Source organism: Tympanuchus pallidicinctus, unplaced genomic scaffold, assembly GCF_026119805.1.
Source record: "Tympanuchus pallidicinctus isolate F22 unplaced genomic scaffold, pur_lepc_1.0 scaffold40, whole genome shotgun sequence".
Classification (NCBI taxonomy): Eukaryota; Metazoa; Chordata; class Aves; order Galliformes; family Phasianidae; genus Tympanuchus; species Tympanuchus pallidicinctus.
In genome coordinates, this window is record NW_026294759.1 from 870,955 (window position 1) to 888,545 (window position 17,591).

At 43.5% G+C, this 17,591-nt stretch overlaps 1 protein-coding gene across 2 annotated transcripts in view; it reads left to right on the forward strand.

Moving 5' to 3' along the window:
- The window catches only part of LOC128089906 (alpha-2-macroglobulin-like protein 1), a 30,238-nt gene extending 12,859 nt beyond the window's left edge, over positions 1-17,379 (forward strand). The window contains exons 17-35 of one of the 2 annotated variants that reach the window (XM_052701763.1): positions 503-650; positions 1,108-1,225; positions 3,721-3,946; positions 4,081-4,207; positions 4,486-4,607; positions 5,089-5,143; positions 9,034-9,117; positions 9,530-9,706; positions 9,892-9,973; positions 10,346-10,502; positions 10,691-10,765; positions 12,989-13,151; positions 13,742-13,956; positions 14,147-14,362; positions 14,862-14,986; positions 15,375-15,465; positions 15,894-15,962; positions 16,168-16,270; positions 16,363-17,234. In XM_052701763.1, coding sequence (XP_052557723.1) covers positions 503-650; positions 1,108-1,225; positions 3,721-3,946; positions 4,081-4,207; positions 4,486-4,607; positions 5,089-5,143; positions 9,034-9,117; positions 9,530-9,706; positions 9,892-9,973; positions 10,346-10,502; positions 10,691-10,765; positions 12,989-13,151; positions 13,742-13,956; positions 14,147-14,362; positions 14,862-14,986; positions 15,375-15,465; positions 15,894-15,962; positions 16,168-16,270; positions 16,363-16,403 — 2,394 coding nt within the window. In that variant the 3' untranslated portion in view covers positions 16,404-17,234. Of the gene's footprint in view, positions 1-502; positions 651-1,107; positions 1,226-3,720; positions 3,947-4,080; positions 4,208-4,485; positions 4,608-5,088; positions 5,144-9,033; positions 9,118-9,529; positions 9,707-9,891; positions 9,974-10,345; positions 10,503-10,690; positions 10,766-12,988; positions 13,152-13,741; positions 13,957-14,146; positions 14,363-14,861; positions 14,987-15,374; positions 15,466-15,893; positions 15,963-16,167; positions 16,271-16,362 lie in introns of both variants that reach the window. The other variant, XM_052701760.1, reaches the window with a different exon arrangement.
- The last annotated feature ends 212 nt before the right edge of the window (positions 17,380-17,591 follow it).

Genomic DNA, 17,591 nt, shown 5'->3' on the forward strand with positions numbered 1-17,591 from the left:
AAATGTCATCACAGATAGTAGAGGAAGTAAGTTCCATTTATGCATTTATAATCCATTTGTTCTTTGAATAAAATACTTGAAATTGTTGACCAATGGGAAATTGTTGTGTGATTACTGCATTTTTATTGCATGATTTAGGATGCCAAGTATTATTGGTTACTTTAATTGGATTTCACATAGTATGTGTAATCTCCATATCATGAGCAACTTGGGTTGCCCAAGATTAATCTGTTGGAATTTCACTTTGCAAGCTGAGAAGGCACAGTGCATAAATGAACTTGCATTTGAAAAAGAAGAAACTTTTCTACCTTGGCGTGATGAATTAACTTGGATGACTTTGTTTGCTCTTTACTGATGATCTGAGTGACTCTGTCCTAAATCTAAGCCAGAGGATGGCTGAGTTCCTATGCATAAGGGGAGAATAAGGCACAGGATAAAAGGCAGAGAAGATAGGAGAAGAATCTAGTACTTCAGTTTTTTCTTTTTTCTTTTTTTCCTACAGGAAATGGGATTGAAAATTATGTCCAACATCAATATCAGGAAACCAAGACTGTGTCTAACTGATCAGTCAACAACTACGATGAAGAAAAGAGGGATGTTCACTTCCAGTCCCATGTTGACGTTTGCTCAGCCCCATAAGGAATCTAACAGTAAGCACCTTACAACTATTTCTTCTCACATGGGATGTAAAAAAGGTGAAAGCAGTCCTGAGTTTGAGCTAAGAGGCAGTACTTCCTGTAATTGCACATGGAGGAGAGACACTTCTCTGACTTTAAACCTTTAAACCTTTATGCTTAGCTGTCTGTCTGGCCTTACGGCTTCTGGTTCTGAAATATTAATAAGCTGAATGGATCGCAGGTCTAACTTCTGAGGTGAGGGAATATTTGCCCTTGCTGTGGTGCCTATGAACACAATTAAGGCATAAAGAGGCTCCATTGTATCAAATAAGACAAGAGGTTGTAAAATTTGGGCTTCAGCATCTTTAGTTCCAGCGCAGTGCTTCCCATGACCTGACTGGATGACTCGCAGCCTGAGCTAGTATGGAGGCCCTCTACTCTAAATCAGGGCCTGAGGACATTGTGGTAGCTGGGTGTTTGTTACTTCCAGCAGGACATCTGATGACATCTACCTATCAGCCCACTATGTTTTCACCTGTTTCTTCAGCTGAAGAGAAAGTGCACAAGTATTTCACAAAAACCTGGCTATGGGATTTGTATTCTGTTGGGTGAGTAGACTGAGTAGTGGGAGTCTAGTTTGGGTGACTTGGAATGACAGCAAGATACAACCAGATTTAAATCATAAGCTACCAAAGAAGACACCAAAATACATATATTATGGGTTTCATACCTACCAGATTTTTCCTTGTTGGAGCTGATGTTTGCATCAAATACATTTTCCTGTACTTGGTGACCATGCAGAGAAAGTATCCATCCAAAGGATGTGGCTGTCATGAAAATAGAAGAAAGTAAGCACAGTGTGATAAAGCAGCTTGTTTTACTTCCTGCAGTCTGCCTGTTCTGGCTCTGTGAATCAGCAGTTCACAAAGCAGGCTCATGGGATGTACCCTGGGATAAAGGAGAAGCTGATCTCCACAGAAGCCCTGCACAGGACTTGGGATTGTGTCCTGTGAGAAAGGCTGAGGGTTCAGTGAGTATGCAGGTAGCCTTGCTAACACAAATGAGGCAGAGAAAGTGTTTGGGTCTGGATTGAGTGGAAGATGAGGAACTGAACAGGCAAACACTATATGAATTCCAGGTGCTCTGGTGAAGAAGTTTATACTCAGAATCTATATTGTCCTTTCTCCATGATGCTTTCAGGACTCCCCATGGACCAGGAAACAAATCAGTGTTTTCCAGACAGGAAGAGAGAGCAGAATGGTGGTGTGGGAAGCCATTTTCTGTTGAGCTTCAGGAGAAAGACAGGATAAACTTTTGGAGACTTTTCTTCTCTGGACTTCACAATTTATTGTTTGATGTCTGGAGACTGGCATCTGCTTAGGCCAGATCCCTCCCCCCGCCTCTGCTCTCTCTCCCCTTCCATCTCCTTCCAGTTATATTCATCTTTTCACTCGCAGATATTTCATATGTGATTTGCCCACTAGACTGATCTGAGCAACCAAAGTTCTTTCATATTTGTCTATGCCTGGCAAAAGTGGATTCTTTAGAGGAAAACAAATGTTTCCAATTCTTGGAGTCAAATAATATCATAAGCTTTAATGAGGAATGCTTTTTTAATGGGTGGGAGCAGCCACGGATTACTCTGATGCTCTTAGAAGTTGTGATGTGAGCACAGACCAAGTGTCTGCCATGTCTTTCTATTAGACTTCAAGATGTCAGTTTTTCATGGAAAGGTGAATGGCAAAATCTGTTTCTTTTGATGAGTTCTGCTTGTCTCGGACCACTCCTATTGCTCTTCTGGTTCCTGGTTCTCCATCCCTAGGCCAAGAGAAACAAAACTGCGGACAGCTGTAAAGTATTTTCATATGTGCAGAGGCAAGTGTTAACTTAGAAAAGTGCTGAGTATGATAATGGTATCTTTCAGCCATATAACTTACTGTCAAACCTACTGCTGTTGATATAAGCATCTGAGGCAGCAGTCCCTGCCTTTTCTAGGTAAGGTCCTCATGAAATAGAGAAAAATCTAAAGAAAAGCATTATTTCCATCAGAAACAGTGAATGCCTATAGCAAGATATTCCAGGCTAGTCTGGGGACTTCATATTGGACTGCAGGGAGAGTCTGCTAATGGATGGAAGGTAGTAGCAAGGCAGTAATGCACTGGGTATTAATTCAGAGACTATTGGTGAAGGCATTGTGAAGTTAGATCAGTGAAGATGAAAGAGTGAAATGCCAAGGGGAGCTTACCTTTCACAAGGGACTGCATGGGGGACAAAGCTGCCAAAATCAAATACCTGAAATAGATATTTTTAATACCTCTTCCCTCAGCTGCTCATGATGTACATATTTTGCTCTGAAAGTAATACCTTCTGCCTCCTGTTTATTTCCATGAAAATTGCAACAGACACAAAGAGCATCATAACAGCATTTGATAGATCAAATTCTCTGTTACAAAATGCTATTTTCCAACATAATCACCACCATTAGCTCTGTGTTTTTGCTAGCAATGAAAAAGAGCCTGCATGCCACCTGTAAAAATCTGCACCAGTCATACTGACCCATTGCTACTATTGCCACTGATGGAACAAACAACCTACCTCCTCACTGTGCTCGGATCCGCTCTTTGGTCTCCATAAATGCTCAGCAAGTATCACTGAATGTCAGTGAGTGCATTTTTTTTCTGCATAGAGGAGCTCTGTGATACGCCTTTGCTACATATGCATGTCCATATCAGATACCATTTTGCCAGATTGCCCCTCTGCTTGCCATATATGGCAGCAAGATATAATGGAATATTGGTGCGAAAGTTCAGCCTCTACTGCTACACCACCACCATCTGCCTCTGACATTGTAGGCCGCCATCATAAAGTAGGAGGCATTACTGTCACAACAGCCCTCCTCGTGTTGGCATGCCTGTTTCATCTGAATGATGTGTCCCATGCCTCTTTGCCTGTATTCCAAGGGCTACAAATTCAGCAGAAGTTAGCTGTTAGACTGAGGTCAGGGAATGGAGCATACTGCGATCAAGGGCATAGACTAGGTCATTTGTTGCTCCATACAACAAGATTCTATTAAATGCTTCTGTTGCTATCTACTTCTCTTCAGTCCTAGTGGAAACCAAACCATCACTGTCACTGTGCCTAATACCATCACAAGATGGGAAGCTGGGATGTTCTGCACAGGACGTAATGGCTTCGGACTAGCTTCTGCCTCCAGTCTGCTTGTTTTCAAGCCCTTTTTTGTGGAGCTCACACTTCCATCTTCTGTGATCCAGGGTGAAACCTTCATCTTGAAGGCCACAGTCTTCAACTACCTACAGCAATGTATGAAGGTTGGTGAGCCCTGACAGTCTTTGCAAGAAAAATAGGGTATGTTTAGATGAGAGATGGCTGAAGCCCATACCTTATTTTAGAAAATGTGTGACATTTGTCTTGTTACCTTCTGTCATCCCTGCTGCCCTGATAGATCCAAATGACTATGGAGGAGTTCCCACATTTCCAGCTGAAGTCATGTGAGGGTTGTGTCTACAGTAGCTGCTTATGTGCTGGAGAAGTAAAGACGTTTCTTTGGAGTGTCACAGCTGAGCGACTGGGTGAGGAGAAGAAGGAGGTGGGGCTGAGGAGTTGGGATGGAATGGGGCCAAGGTGAGGATGCTTTGTAAGGGCTGAGTGAGGAGGTTGGGTTATGTGCCCTGTTATCCTAGGCTACTCATGTGCATTTCTCCTAAAGTCATGGATATTCAGTTTAGTGCTAGGAGGTACAGAACCTCCTGTAAGTAGGGCTCTAATCGAAATTTTTGCTGCAAACAAGTGACTTCTGTTATATTAATGGGAAGCAATGTTTACTGCACTAAATGTGTCTTATTTTCAGGGCTCATGAACATCACTCTCAGCACAGAGGCCATTGCCACCAAAGAGCTCTGTGGCAAAGAGATACCGTTTGTCCCAAACCAAGGACAGAAAGATACAATCACCAAACTCCTTTTAGTCCGGGTCAGACAACCTCTTCTGTTACTTAGACCTTAAAATGGACTTTGTGCAACTCCTAGTTTGGTGCAGAGTAATTGTAGGGGTTGTCCCTTGTTATTCAAGGTGTAAAATTAGAATCTAATGGCCTGAGCTGGGGCCTTGAAATTTAGGAATTATACGGGTCTCCTCTATTTCATGCCAACTTCTGTTCTTCTGTTTGTGGTCAGGCCTCTAAATACAAAATCTTAAGTATTTATACCCCTTTATGTTCTTCCTAAACTCTCTGCTGAATCTTGCAACATTTGTTTCACAAGCATTCACAAGCTAAAATATTCCGAAAATTTCTTATCTGAAATTAAAATGATTGACTGTAATTTTTTTATTTTTTATTATTGATGATAAAAAGCAGAATATCAGGCTTGGACCAAAATTTTGTCTGTATCTGTTTCTAATCCACTTTTTCTCTCCTATGTGCTCATTACTGCTATTACTAAATGCTCAACAGCCAGAAGGAGTGCTAGTAGAAAAGGCTCACAGCTCCATCCTGTGTCCCAAAAAAGGTAAAGAGATTGTTTTCTTCTTTTACTCTGCTCATCTCACCATTCCTGGCAATCTCCTGGGTCTTTGCAGTTGCTGAACAGTTTTTCTTTGTCAAACATGATCAAGGTACAGAAGCCCATTCTAATTATGTTGCCATCAGGAGCTTCCTGGATAAAAGTGAGAAGGGATGTCAAAGCTTTTAGCATCTACATTCCTGATACTAATATGACAGCCTAATATGACAGGACTTTTTTGCCTGCAGTAATAACCGTATTGCAGAACAGGGTGAGGCTGGAAGGTGTGACTTTGGACTGCTGCTCCTGTTTTCAAATTTTATGGTGTATTGTGGGTTTATTTGCAGCTTTTTTTTGTGACCACTAGGTGCACTAAAACATACCAGCAACTGATATTTAGAATCATAAAATCCTTAGAGTTGGAAGGGACCTTTGAAGGTCATCTAGTCCAATGCCCCTGCAATGAACAGGGATACCACTGCTAGATCAGGATACACGGGGCATGATCTAGCCTTGCCTTGAAGGTCTCCAGGGTCAGGGCATCAAGCACATCACTAGGTAATGTGTGTTACCTCACACGTGTGTTCAGTGCCTTACTACCCTCACTGCAAAACATTTTTCCCTTATATCTAACCTAAATCTACCCTCTCAGAGCTTGAAGACATTTCCCCTTGTTCTATCACCACAGACCCTGCTAAAGAGTCTGTCCCCTTCTTTCCTGTAGCTCCCCTTTAGATTCTGAAAGGCCTCTCACCTCGCAACTGTCTCTTCTCCAGGCTGAAGAGCCCCAGCTCTCTCAGCTTGTCCTCATATGAGAGGTGTTCCATCTGTGGATCATTTTTGTGGCCCTTCTCTGGACCTGCCCCTACAGGTCTGTGTCTCTCCTGTACTGAGGACACCACATCTGGACACAGCACTCCAGATGAGGCCTCACCAGCGCAAAGTAGAGGGGCAGGATCACCTCCCTAAACTTGCTGGCCATGCTTCTTTTGATGCAGCCCAAAATAAAGTTAACTTTCTGGGCTGCAAGGGTACACTGTTGGCACATGTCCAGCTTGACATCCACCAGTATCCCTTGTATTTTTTGGCAGGGCTATGCTCAATCCTTTCATTTCCCAGTTTGTATTGGTAATGAGTATTGCCTCGACCAAAGTGCAAGGTCTTGCATTTAGCTTTGTTGAACTTCATGAGGTTCACCCGGGCCTGCTGCTCAAGCCTATCTAGGTGTCTCTGGATGGCATCCCATCCTTTCGGTGTGTTGGCCACACCCCACAGCTTGGTGTCATCAGTAAACTTGTTGAGGGTGCACTCAAGCCCACTGTCAATGTCACTGATGAAGATATTAAAGAGTATCAGACCCAGAACTGACCTCTGGGAGACACCACTCAGCACCAATCTCCATCCAGACATCTAGCCATTGACCACCACTCTCTGGACTCAATCCTGCAGCCAGTTCTTCGTCCATTGAACAGTCCACCCATTAAATCCATATCTTTGCAATTTGAGGAGCAGGATATTGTAGGGTACCATATCAAAAGCCTTACTGAAGTCAAGGTAGATTATATCAATGGCTCTTCCCTTGTCCATTGATGCAATGACACCACCATAGAAGGCTACTAGGTTGGCTAAGCAGGATTTGCCCTTGGTGAAACCATGCTTGTTCTCCCATATCACCTTCCTGCCGTCCTTGAGCCTTAGCATAGCTTCCAGGAGGATCTGCTCCATTCTCTTCCCTGGCACAGAGGTGAGACTGACAAGTTGATAGTTCCCATGGTCATCTTTTTTACCCATTTCTAAAAATTGGTATGATATTACCTTTCTTTTGTGTCACCAGGGACATCAGCTGATTGCTATGACTTTTCAAATATCATAGAAAGTAGCTTGGCAACCACATGAGCCAATCCCCTTAGGACCCTGGGATGCAACTTATTGGGACCCATAGACTTGTGGATGTTCAGGTTCCTCACTTAGTCACAAACCCAATCTTCACTTACATTGGGAGGGATGTTGACTCCCCAACCCCCTCCTACCATACCAAATGTTTGAGGGCTGTACAGTGAGCAGTTATCAGGGAAGACCAAAGCAAAAAAATTGTTAAGTGTCTCAGTCTTCTTCTTGTCTGTTGTTACTAGCCTACCTGTGTCACTCCCTAGGGGTGGGCTATGCCCTTCTGGACTTTCCTTTTCTGGTTGAGGTAGTTGTAGAAGCCTTTCTTGTTCTTCTTGGCATCCCTAGCCAAGTTCAGTTCAAGCAGCGTCTTGGCTTTCCTGACCCCATCCCTACACAGTCTTGCAGTTTTGTTATATTCTTCCTATGATACCTGTCCCTGTTTCCATTACCTGTACATTTTCTTGCTCTTCAGTTTGATCAGCAGGTCCTGGTTTAGCCACACCAGTCTCTTGCCTTCTTTTCCTGACTTGCTATACCTGGGGATGGAGTGCTCTTGAGCCCTGAAGAAAGCCTCCTTAAAGATGTGCCAGCTTTGCTCTGCACCCTTGCCCATAAGGGCAGTTTCCCAGTTCATTGGCTAACTCCCTGAAGAGCTGGAATTTAGCTTTCCTTAAGTTTAGCTTCCTAATTTTATTCTTCACCTGTTTCATGTCCCTCCAGAGTGCGAACTCAACCATCAAATGGTCACCACAGCCCAGGCAGCCTCCAATCCTGTTGTCATCAATCAGTTCATTTACCTGTGAGCACAAGGTCCAGTATTTCATCACCCCTTGTGGAGCTGTCAATTACTTGACTCAGGAAATTATCCTCAATGCACTCCAGGAGCCTCCTGGATTCCCTACAGCTCACTGTGCTACTTTTCTAGCAGATGTCTGAGTGGTTGAAGTCCCCCAGCAGGATGAGTGCTTACTATTGCAATGCCTCCTTTAGCTGGAAGTAGAAGACCTTATCCACAGGGTCCGTTTGATTGGATGACCTATAGTAAACATTGATCACAAGACTCCCTTTGCTGCCTCAATCTCTAACTGGTGCCCAGGCTGTAGACTTGCTTGTGACTGCTCTTCACATTCTATTCCTTACCTTGTGTAGATAGTAACATCTCCACCCTTCCTTCCTTGCCTGTCCCTTCTGAACTGGCTTGTAGCCATCAATAGCCACACTCCAGTTGTGGGAATCATCTCACCAGGTTTTGGTGATGACAGCTATATCGTGTTTTTCAAGAAGCACAGGAGCTTCCAGCTCCTCCTGTTTGTTTCCAAAGCTGTGTGTGTTGTTGTATAGGTACTTCATCTGAACAGCTGGTCTTGTCACTTTCTTAAAGGATAACTCCTTAGTTACTTTTAGTTATGTACCTTGAATTTCCCCATTGCCTTTTCCTGTTGCCCCAGCAGTCACTGTCTTACCATCATAGAGTTCTGTATGCACTGCATTGCTGCTAGCACCTCTCAGTGCAGCAGGTCCTTCAAGGCCCCTGCCAGCACCCTGTCTCTCTATTATAGTTATGCCTTTCCACACTTTATCATGGAAAGCCTCACTATCCTCCCCAGTCCTCCTTCACACCTAGTTTAAATCCCTCCCAGCCTCTCAAGCCTCATTAGCTTTTCTCCTAGCTTTTCCCCTTAGCATTTCCTTTGAATCAAGTTGGCGTAATTTACAAAGACAAAAGCAGGTAGGTGGTTTTGACCACAGAGAATTCCTTGAAGATGCCCTTACCCCTTTCATAAGGCTGTTAGGATAGCACAGTCACAATGGAGTTAGATGGACAGAGCTGAGGATGGAATGGGATAGGGTTTGTGAAGTCATATGCAACATTTGTGACGAGAAAATGGAATGTTAGCAACATCTTGAACAACTTCTGCAGATTTTTAAAGCTATTTTTGTAAGAAACTCTCTTTATTTTTTTTTTCTTTTTCATTTTTGTCATATCTTACACCCGCTGGTATCAGGGAGTCCAGCAGAGGAGTCTGTGTCCTTAATGTTGCCTCTAAATGTGGTTGAAGGTTCAGTGAGAGCTACTGTCTCGATCACTGGTAAGGAATTTAGTTATGATAATACTTTTCCAACAACTATTTCTCTGAGCATAGCCCTAAGAAAGCCCAAGCCCAGAATACTCAATTCTCCTTCTGAGGTTTTCGAGGCTCCACTGCCTTGATCTTTCCATGTATGTAGCTGAGATTCCTGGTTCCACATATAACCAAAAACACTAAGAAAGGGAAAGTTTGTTCTATTTATGAGCTTCCTGTGGCAAGATGGGAGTGTGTACAGGCCATAAAGAGGGTGCAGTGAAACTGATAAGCTGACTGATCATAGCTGCCTGCACACTGTTGTGCTGGGGCTATCTTATTTAGTGCAGTACCAGGAACTGGTCACAGGTTGGAGAATATAAATATTGAGCCCCACCTGCCACCTATGAGTGGTCAGAGTGTCTATGTTCTGTCCCAGGTGACCTCATGGGGATAGCACTGCAAAACTTGGACCAGCTGGTGCAGATGCCCCATGGCTGTGGAGAGCAGAACATGGTACTGTTTGCCCCTATTGTCTACGTGCTACAGTACCTGGAGAAGACAAGGCAGCTGACTCCTGAGATTAAGGAGAGGGCAACAGGATTCTTGCGCAATGGCAAGTACAACAGATCCACCTTGCTCTTCTGCCTTCCTCTGTACTTAACTGAGGTCCCTAGTGCCTTACATCCCTTATTCCTTGAGTACTCCATGACTTCTAATGTTAACACCACTCCCTTTCCTTGACCAATGAGCTCATTGAAAATACCAGTCTGAACACTGTCATCCTAACCTACTTCTCAGGGTACCAGATACAGCTGCAGTATCAACATCCTGATGGTTCTTTCAGTGAATTTGGTACCAGGGATGAGTACGGTAATACTTGGTAAGCCTTGGCTTGTCTTCTTTCTGTCCTTCTGCTGTCTGAGAGCTTTCTGCTTCCAGCATGGAATCCCTTTTTGTCCTATTGGACACAAAGTCTTCCAAATGTTTTTTTGTGCAACCTATCAATATCTTACTTCTTTTGAGATGAAGGATGACACTGAACTGATAAACTAAGAATAGCCCAAAAGTAGGTGAGGAGGGACCTGAAAGTTTCAAGCTCCCACTTTTGTTTTCTTCATTTACTGCTTATTTTCTTTCTTTCTTTCTTTTTTTTTTTTTTTTTCCTTATTCTTCCTTCTTGCTCATTCGCTCAATCTCTTTCTGTTCCTCTTTTCCCTCTCTCATGCCTTTTTTCTGCTCTCTCCCTAATCAGGCTGACTGCGTTTGTGGTCAAATGCTTTTCCCAAGCCAAGCCATACATTTTCCTGGACAACAGGAGCATCCAAGCTGCTTTCAAATGGCTGGAGTTCCACCAGCTTCCGAATGGCTGCTTCAGAGATGTGGGCCAACTTTTCCACAGAGCCATGAAGGTAGGACCCAGAGAATTTTGAAAAAAAATTCAAAGCAGTTCTTACTGGTAATTGATTTATCTCACTTTTCTGTTGTGTTCTGCTTTCTTGCATGGGAGAAAACCAGAGGTAGGTGTGATGTTTCCTGAATAGTTTCAGGTATTTGTGTATCACTTTTCCCATCTTTTGGACATTTATGCTTTTTGTAGGGAGGTATGGATGGGGAAGTTCTCTTGGCTGCCTACATCTCTGCTGCATACATGGAGAGAGGAGATACACCAGAGGTAAATACAAGAATTCTTTGCTATGCTTTTGCTTGAATTCTGGAGAGATTAGTGGAGTCATTGAAGCAGGAAATAGATTACCTTAGAGAGGTTTGTGAACAAAGTAATCGACCAGGAGATGATGAACTTACCACTTCTCAGGAAGAAGACTCAACTACCCCTCAAGGAGGATTCTTGACAGGGGAGAATATGAGGTTAGACTGCTACAGGGGAAGAGCCACTGTTACCACCTGTCTGAACTTCAGTAAGCCTTTGTCAGTCTCCCAGAGTATATCCTTCTCTCCATATTGGAAAGATATGGATTTGATGAGTGGATGTCTGACGGATGAGGAACTGGTTACAAGATCATACCCAGAGAGTGGTGGTCAATGGCTCCTGCCTCTCTATTCTGCACTGGTGAGAGCTCACCTAGAGTACTGTGTACAGATGTGGAGTACAGAAGAGACATAGACCTGTTGGAGCACATTCAGAAGAAAAATGATCCAAGGGATGAAACATCTCCTGCACAAGGACAGGCTGAGAGCTGGGGCTGTTCAACTTGAAGAAGACTGCCTTTCAGCATTTAAAGGGGAGTTACACAAAATAAGGAGACAGACTCTTTAGCAGGGGATGATAGAACAAGTGGAAATGGTTTCAAACTAAAGAAGGGAAGAGTTAGAGTGGAAATAAGGAAGAATTTTTTGCAGTAGGAATGGTGAGGCAGTGGAACAGTTTGCCCAGAGATGTAGTGGATATTCTGTCCTTGGAGATATTCAAGATGAGGGTGGGGCAGGCTCTGAGCTACTTGATCTAGCTGTGGATGTCCCTGTTCATTGCAGGAGAATTGGACTAGATGACCTTTTAGGGTCCCTAACTCAAATGATTCTATGGTTCTACCTGGAGCTACTGGTTCTCATGTCTAAATACCATGCCTATTTCCCAGACTTGTGCTGCTCAGTCCTGCTCCCCTCAATAACTTCACAATCTCTTGCTACCCACTGCTCTGTTTCTGCTTAAAGCTAGGAATAAGGAATTATAGAGGAGAGAGAGATAGGTGTGACTGCCACAGCTAAGTGAATAAACATGACATTTGTAATGTGTTTCATCTTCCCAGAAACTGGAAATGTGGGAAAGGAGTGCTAGAGAGAAAATGCTGTAAAGTAGGGCAGTTGGAATTGTACATCTAGTTAATAATAATAAGGGGGAAGTCTTGCGAGATCATAACTAATTACTAGGCAGTGGTACAGGCAGTTAAAATATATAATCAAATTGATTATAGCACTGCTATAGACTTGGAGAAGCAAAGTTCTCTGGAAATAAGTGAAAGACAGCTGGAAATTAATTGTCTTCCTGACAAGTGTCTCTCAGGCCACCTTTTTCATTTAAAGGAAATCAAGGATTGGTAGAGGTTGATTAGAGTACTTAGTCGTCTCCATCATTGGAGGTTTTGAAGACCTGACTGGATAAACCTCTGAACAACCTTGTCTTATCTCACAGCTAACCTTGCTTTGAATAGATGTTAGATTGCAGACCTTCCAATATTCCTCATAATTTGAATTATCTGTCATTTGGTAATTCCACGAAGTGTCTTTGGCTGAGTTGCATAGAGGTGACTTTTCATGAAACTGGATCACAAGTATTTGAAATGTACTGTCAAATGTAGCAGAATGAAATACAAATATAAGGACCTTCATTCTGGTAGAAAACTGAAGAGGGGAAATCAGTAAGTGCTGTAGATATACAAATACTAAACAGGCAACCACTCCAAGTGTTTGACTCAATGGAATGGTGCACTGAATGCTGAAATGAATTCTGTGTCCTGCCAACAGTACAGTATTTCAAGGGAAGCTTTAAGTCCCACTGATGTAGAGAAACTGAAGAGCTGAATTGAACCCAGTAATCTTGCAAGCATTTGCAACTGTGTGCTGCTGCACTGTTGTTCAAAGTAAGATGTGGTGGTGCTATTCTAGTAGTAAGGGAATTCATTTCATTGAGAGAAATCCATGATCATCTGTGGGGGAAACCTCTGTCAGGCGCCTTGCACTGCGGGCTGGAGATGCTGCTTGGGGATGCTGAAGTGATACAAAGAGAAAGTGCAAACTCAAGTACAAGGATATAAGGGTGAATATATGGGTTGCTTTCTATGCTAGCGCATACTAATGCATTCCTCTGCTTGTGTAACTCAGCATTTGCACGCCTCATGTGTTTGCACGTGACCAATATCAACATAACTCTTCTCTGTAGAGTACAGTGGTACGCAAGGCTCTGGGATGTATCATTCCTTCCCTTCCCAAAGCTGCCAGCACTTACACACAGGCTCTGCTGGCCTACACCTTCGCCCTGGCTAAGGACTCTCAACGCACACAAAAGCTTCTTGACATACTTGATCAAAGCGCAATCAGAGAAGGTATGGGAGACTTAGTGCCAGACAAACATCAGAAAAAGGATAGGTGACCTTTCTGAGCCCCTTGGTTACATGCAAAATGAAAAGACTGGTTACTTTCTACTCTTTTGGTCTTAATTTCTGTCCTTCATCAAAGATAGTTTTTTAGACAGTCTGCTAGCCTAAGGTATGTTTTGGCCATATTGTGCTGTGGGTGCTAATTTCTTTCAAAGCTTTTGACCTTTTCTGGCACCCAGAGTGGAGGTTGTGCTCTGAAAAAAGTTGACTTTCTTAAGCAGGACTGCAAAGTGCAAAGTGCTAAGCAAAGCAGATTGGCAAACTGCCTGACTTCTTGTTATTCCCTGACTGTCAGGACCAGCTAGTGGGTAGCTAGCTAGTATCAGTCAGCTAGTGTACCTGGCAAACAGGAAAATGGAAAAATCAAATGCTGATTATTGGCAAGTTACTTTTTTGCTATCACTTTTATAAATGAGTCTTCAATGTGTAATACATAGTATTGGGTATGGTCCTTGCACACAATCTCTGTGCCTTTTAGGCCTCAAGATTTCTTCCCTAGTATCCCTCAATGTCATCTACCTCCTTCCTTTTCCCAGGTGGGCAGATCCATTGGAGCCAGAGCCCATCCAAGACACACAGCACTAGCCTTTGGTCACAGCCACTATCTGTGGATGTGGAGTTAACAGCTTATGTCCTTCTGGCCCTGCTCTCCAAGCCAAATGTCACAGAGGCTGATTTCACCACAGCCTCTGGCATTGTGGTCTGGCTCACTAGACAACAAAATGCCTATGGAGGATTTGCCTCAACACAGGTAACTCAGGGGTGGGGAAAGTAACAGTGTCTGAGAAAGATCTCTGCAGAATCTAGTGTGAAAAAAAAACTGAGTGAACACTTTGAGGAGAAGAACCCTTGTATACAAAGGTTCTCAGGATGGTGAATTCAAATGTCTTTGGTCCTCAGAGCTGTGGAGCAAATGTTCACACCTATTTCTTCCTTTTCAGGATACAGTAGTTGCCCTGCAGGCCTTGGCTAAGTATGCAGCACTGACACACAACACAAAAGGAGTTGCAGAAGTGAGGGTGAGGTCCCAGAGAGGCTCTGGGAGGAAGTTCCAAGTTTCCTATCAGAATCGGCTTTTGGTGCAGGAGATGGCGCTGACAGAAGTCCCAGGAAAGTTCTCAGTGCAAGCCCATGGCAGCTGTTGCGTCTTTACCCGGGTAGGTTACCCACTTCTCATGGACCTTTCTGTGTCAGCCCTCTGCTCATCATCAAAATTAATAGTCTCAGTTGCAGCTCTATACAAGGAGATGAGCTTTAACAGTGATTTACTTCTAGCTTGTTGCCAATGCAGCAAACCTGTGAGACTGAGACATAATGTGTCAAGAAGTGTTGCTTTTGTGACTCCTGGAGTATTGGAGGATGGAAATCTTGCATAGTGGTTCCCTGTTGTATGCTGAATGTTGTATGCTGAATGCTGTATGCTCACTTGGTCTCAAGGGGAAGAGAGAGGACAAGTAGTCTCAATTGGAAGGACCATGGAATTTTTCAATCCTGAATGACCTTTATTTCTGGTACTGTGAGTGTGCTCACTGCATCTATTTTATCTAGTTAGCATGGTCCATACCTTGAAGATTACTATAGTTACTGAAAAGGTATGACAGATTATATGAAACTTATTATCCATGTCTTACTCTGTCTTTTTGTCTCTCTCTGCAGACGGTGCTGAGATACAACATTCCCTCCCCACAGGTTTCCAAGTCCTTTGCCTTACAAGTGAAAACCAAGCCAGACAATTGCACCGAGAATGATGCATACTCTGTTACTCTCTATGTCAATGTCAGGTGACTTTGAAGACACAGGCTCATAGCCACACTTGGGGCTAGGTATGGCTGGAGAGCAGAATGTTACTTGGCTGCAATGGAGGAACCCAACAGTTGCAGCAGAAGGGCCATATGGCAGATGGAAGGTGTGGGAAAGAAAGATAAGGTGTCTCTGAGGAAGGGGAAATGGGGAAAAGTTCCAAAGTCTTGCCTGGGAGAGGAACGGAAGTAAACACCTCAGATTAGGGGTGCTCACAGCAGTGCAGCCACTGTCTACCCCATATGAGCTACTGCCTGGCCACAGTTCTAGCTGTGCTGCCTGGTTCAGGGTCCTGCATGCAGGGTAGTATGATGGAGGGAAGGGAGCACTGGAACTGGGTGACACCCTTCATTTGATCTTCTCCCTCAGGTACACTGGAAAGAGAGCCATTTCCAATATGGTGATTGTTGAAGTGTCCCTACTCTCTGGATTTGTCCTCGCTGCAAGATCTGGGATATCTGTAAGAAGCCTGGAATCAGGATGATGATGTTGTGTCAATTGGACCATCCACACACCCAATGGGAGGGGAGATTGCATAGGAACATGTTGCTTGTCTCTATCTTGAGCAATTTCGCCATCTCTTCCCTTCTGTCACACAGAAACATGAATACTTACTATTGTCTCTTACCTTGATCCTTGAGGATAGTGATCCTTCTGGCTCAATTGTATCCTTGACAGCCACATAGCCTAGACTTATATCCTTGGGTTTTGCAGGAGGTAAGGGGCCCAGCAGAGAGATCAACCTGAAGGGGTAAAAGCCCCAAATAAATTCACAAATATGTGAATAAGAATCTGCTTACACAGGCTTAGATAAACCCTACTGGGATTTCTCACACTCCCTTTTCCAAAAGGACCAACTAAATTGCCACACCTGCTCTCCTATTCTAGCCACATCATTGGTATCCTGTGAGAAGAACAGAGAAAACCCAAGCAGGTGTTGCCATCTACTTGGACAAGGTATGTGTGTGCTACTAGAAAAGTTGCAGGAGTGGAGGACTCTGGAAGAGCTGTGTGGGGAATACTGGCCTGGGCTAGCAGAGTAGAATTCATCTTGAAGTCTTGCATTTGCCTCAGAGTTTTTTGCCTATCTTCAGAGTCAAATTTAGGTGAGGAATCAAAAGAGCAGCTCAAAAGTGAACTGTCATTTGCCTTTCTCCCTCAGCTGAGCCATATGTCTGAGACATATGTTCTGCATCTGGAAAGGGAAATTGGAGTGACCAATCTGAAGCCAGGACATGTCAGGGTCTATGACTACTACCATCCAGGTGAGTGTGGTATTATGGGCTGCCAGGGCTCTCTGGGTATTTATGCTTGGCTTTGTACAAAGATAAATTCTGTCTTTCCTGTCCTGTTGCAGAGGAGCAGGCCCTTACTGATTATAATGTTTTCTGCATCTGAGGTAGGTGTGTACTCCACAAAGATTTTTTACTGTTCCCTTCCTCAACCACTATACGGATCTAGTAGCCTCATTATGTTTCTTCTCTTGCTGCCTGAGAAGAGCCTTGCAAACCACTGATTCAGCGTGTTCCCTTTATTTAGAACTTCATCTGGAATTTCCTGAGCCTCTGGGGATTTTATCACCTGTCCTCTGTTTTCTGGATTTTGTCGTTGCTATATTGCTCTGTAGGTGGGACATGAAATGATTAACATGTGCTCTTGCTATGAAGGACTAGTCACGCATTTTAAGGACTCTCCAAAGGATACGTGGGCTGGTAATAGTGCATGGGCCAGCTAAGTGACAGTGCTTGCAGTTTGCACTGTGACAGAAGAAAGTCCAAGCAGAATTCAAGGTATTAATTTTAGTTGACACTATTTGGATATGGAATAGAATCATAGAATATTCCAAGTTGGAAGGGACCGTGACAGTCATCAAGTCCAACTCCTGACACTGCTGAACGTCCCACCTTTTTTTCTGGGAAAAGCTGAATTAAGACAAGGGCACTTAATTAAGCCAGAGAAACACTGTCCGTGAGAGTCCTTACTGAGGATCTGCTCTCCATAGCTGCTAGCATCCCAGAAATAATAACTTTGGTTATGCTATTTTCTCTCTGATATGATTCCTCTTTTTACTATCATTTCTCCAGGGACATAGCCTGCTTTCTTACTGTCCACTGTTTCAGCCCACAGGAGTTCTACTAGTGGGACATGCCCTAGGATGGAAATTACAGTTACTGGTATGCTGGGGCCTGTGTCACCTGGAAAGTCACATCTCAGTGGACTTTGATACTGGTGCTGAGGATGATCTCAAATTGGATTTCAGGATGAAACCCAGCCCATGCCATGCTGCTCATCTTGACAGCCATTTTGGGGGGTGTTTTTTTGGGTGTCTGATTAATTCTGATTGCTTTAATCCAGGGATTTTCTTGCTTGTAAAAATAAGGAAAATAAAATATAAATCATAAATCTGGGTACTGTGGTGTGTATTTGTATTTTATAACAGAGCATATATAAGCTTTACTTTGGAGGAGAGTGCATAAGCAAACTTATGCAGAGACAGTGTAGGTGAAATGTGTACTTGGCATTTATTTCTTCCAGCACTTGTTTGGGCCCCAGAAACATCATGCAGATACCAATATGGTTTGAGGA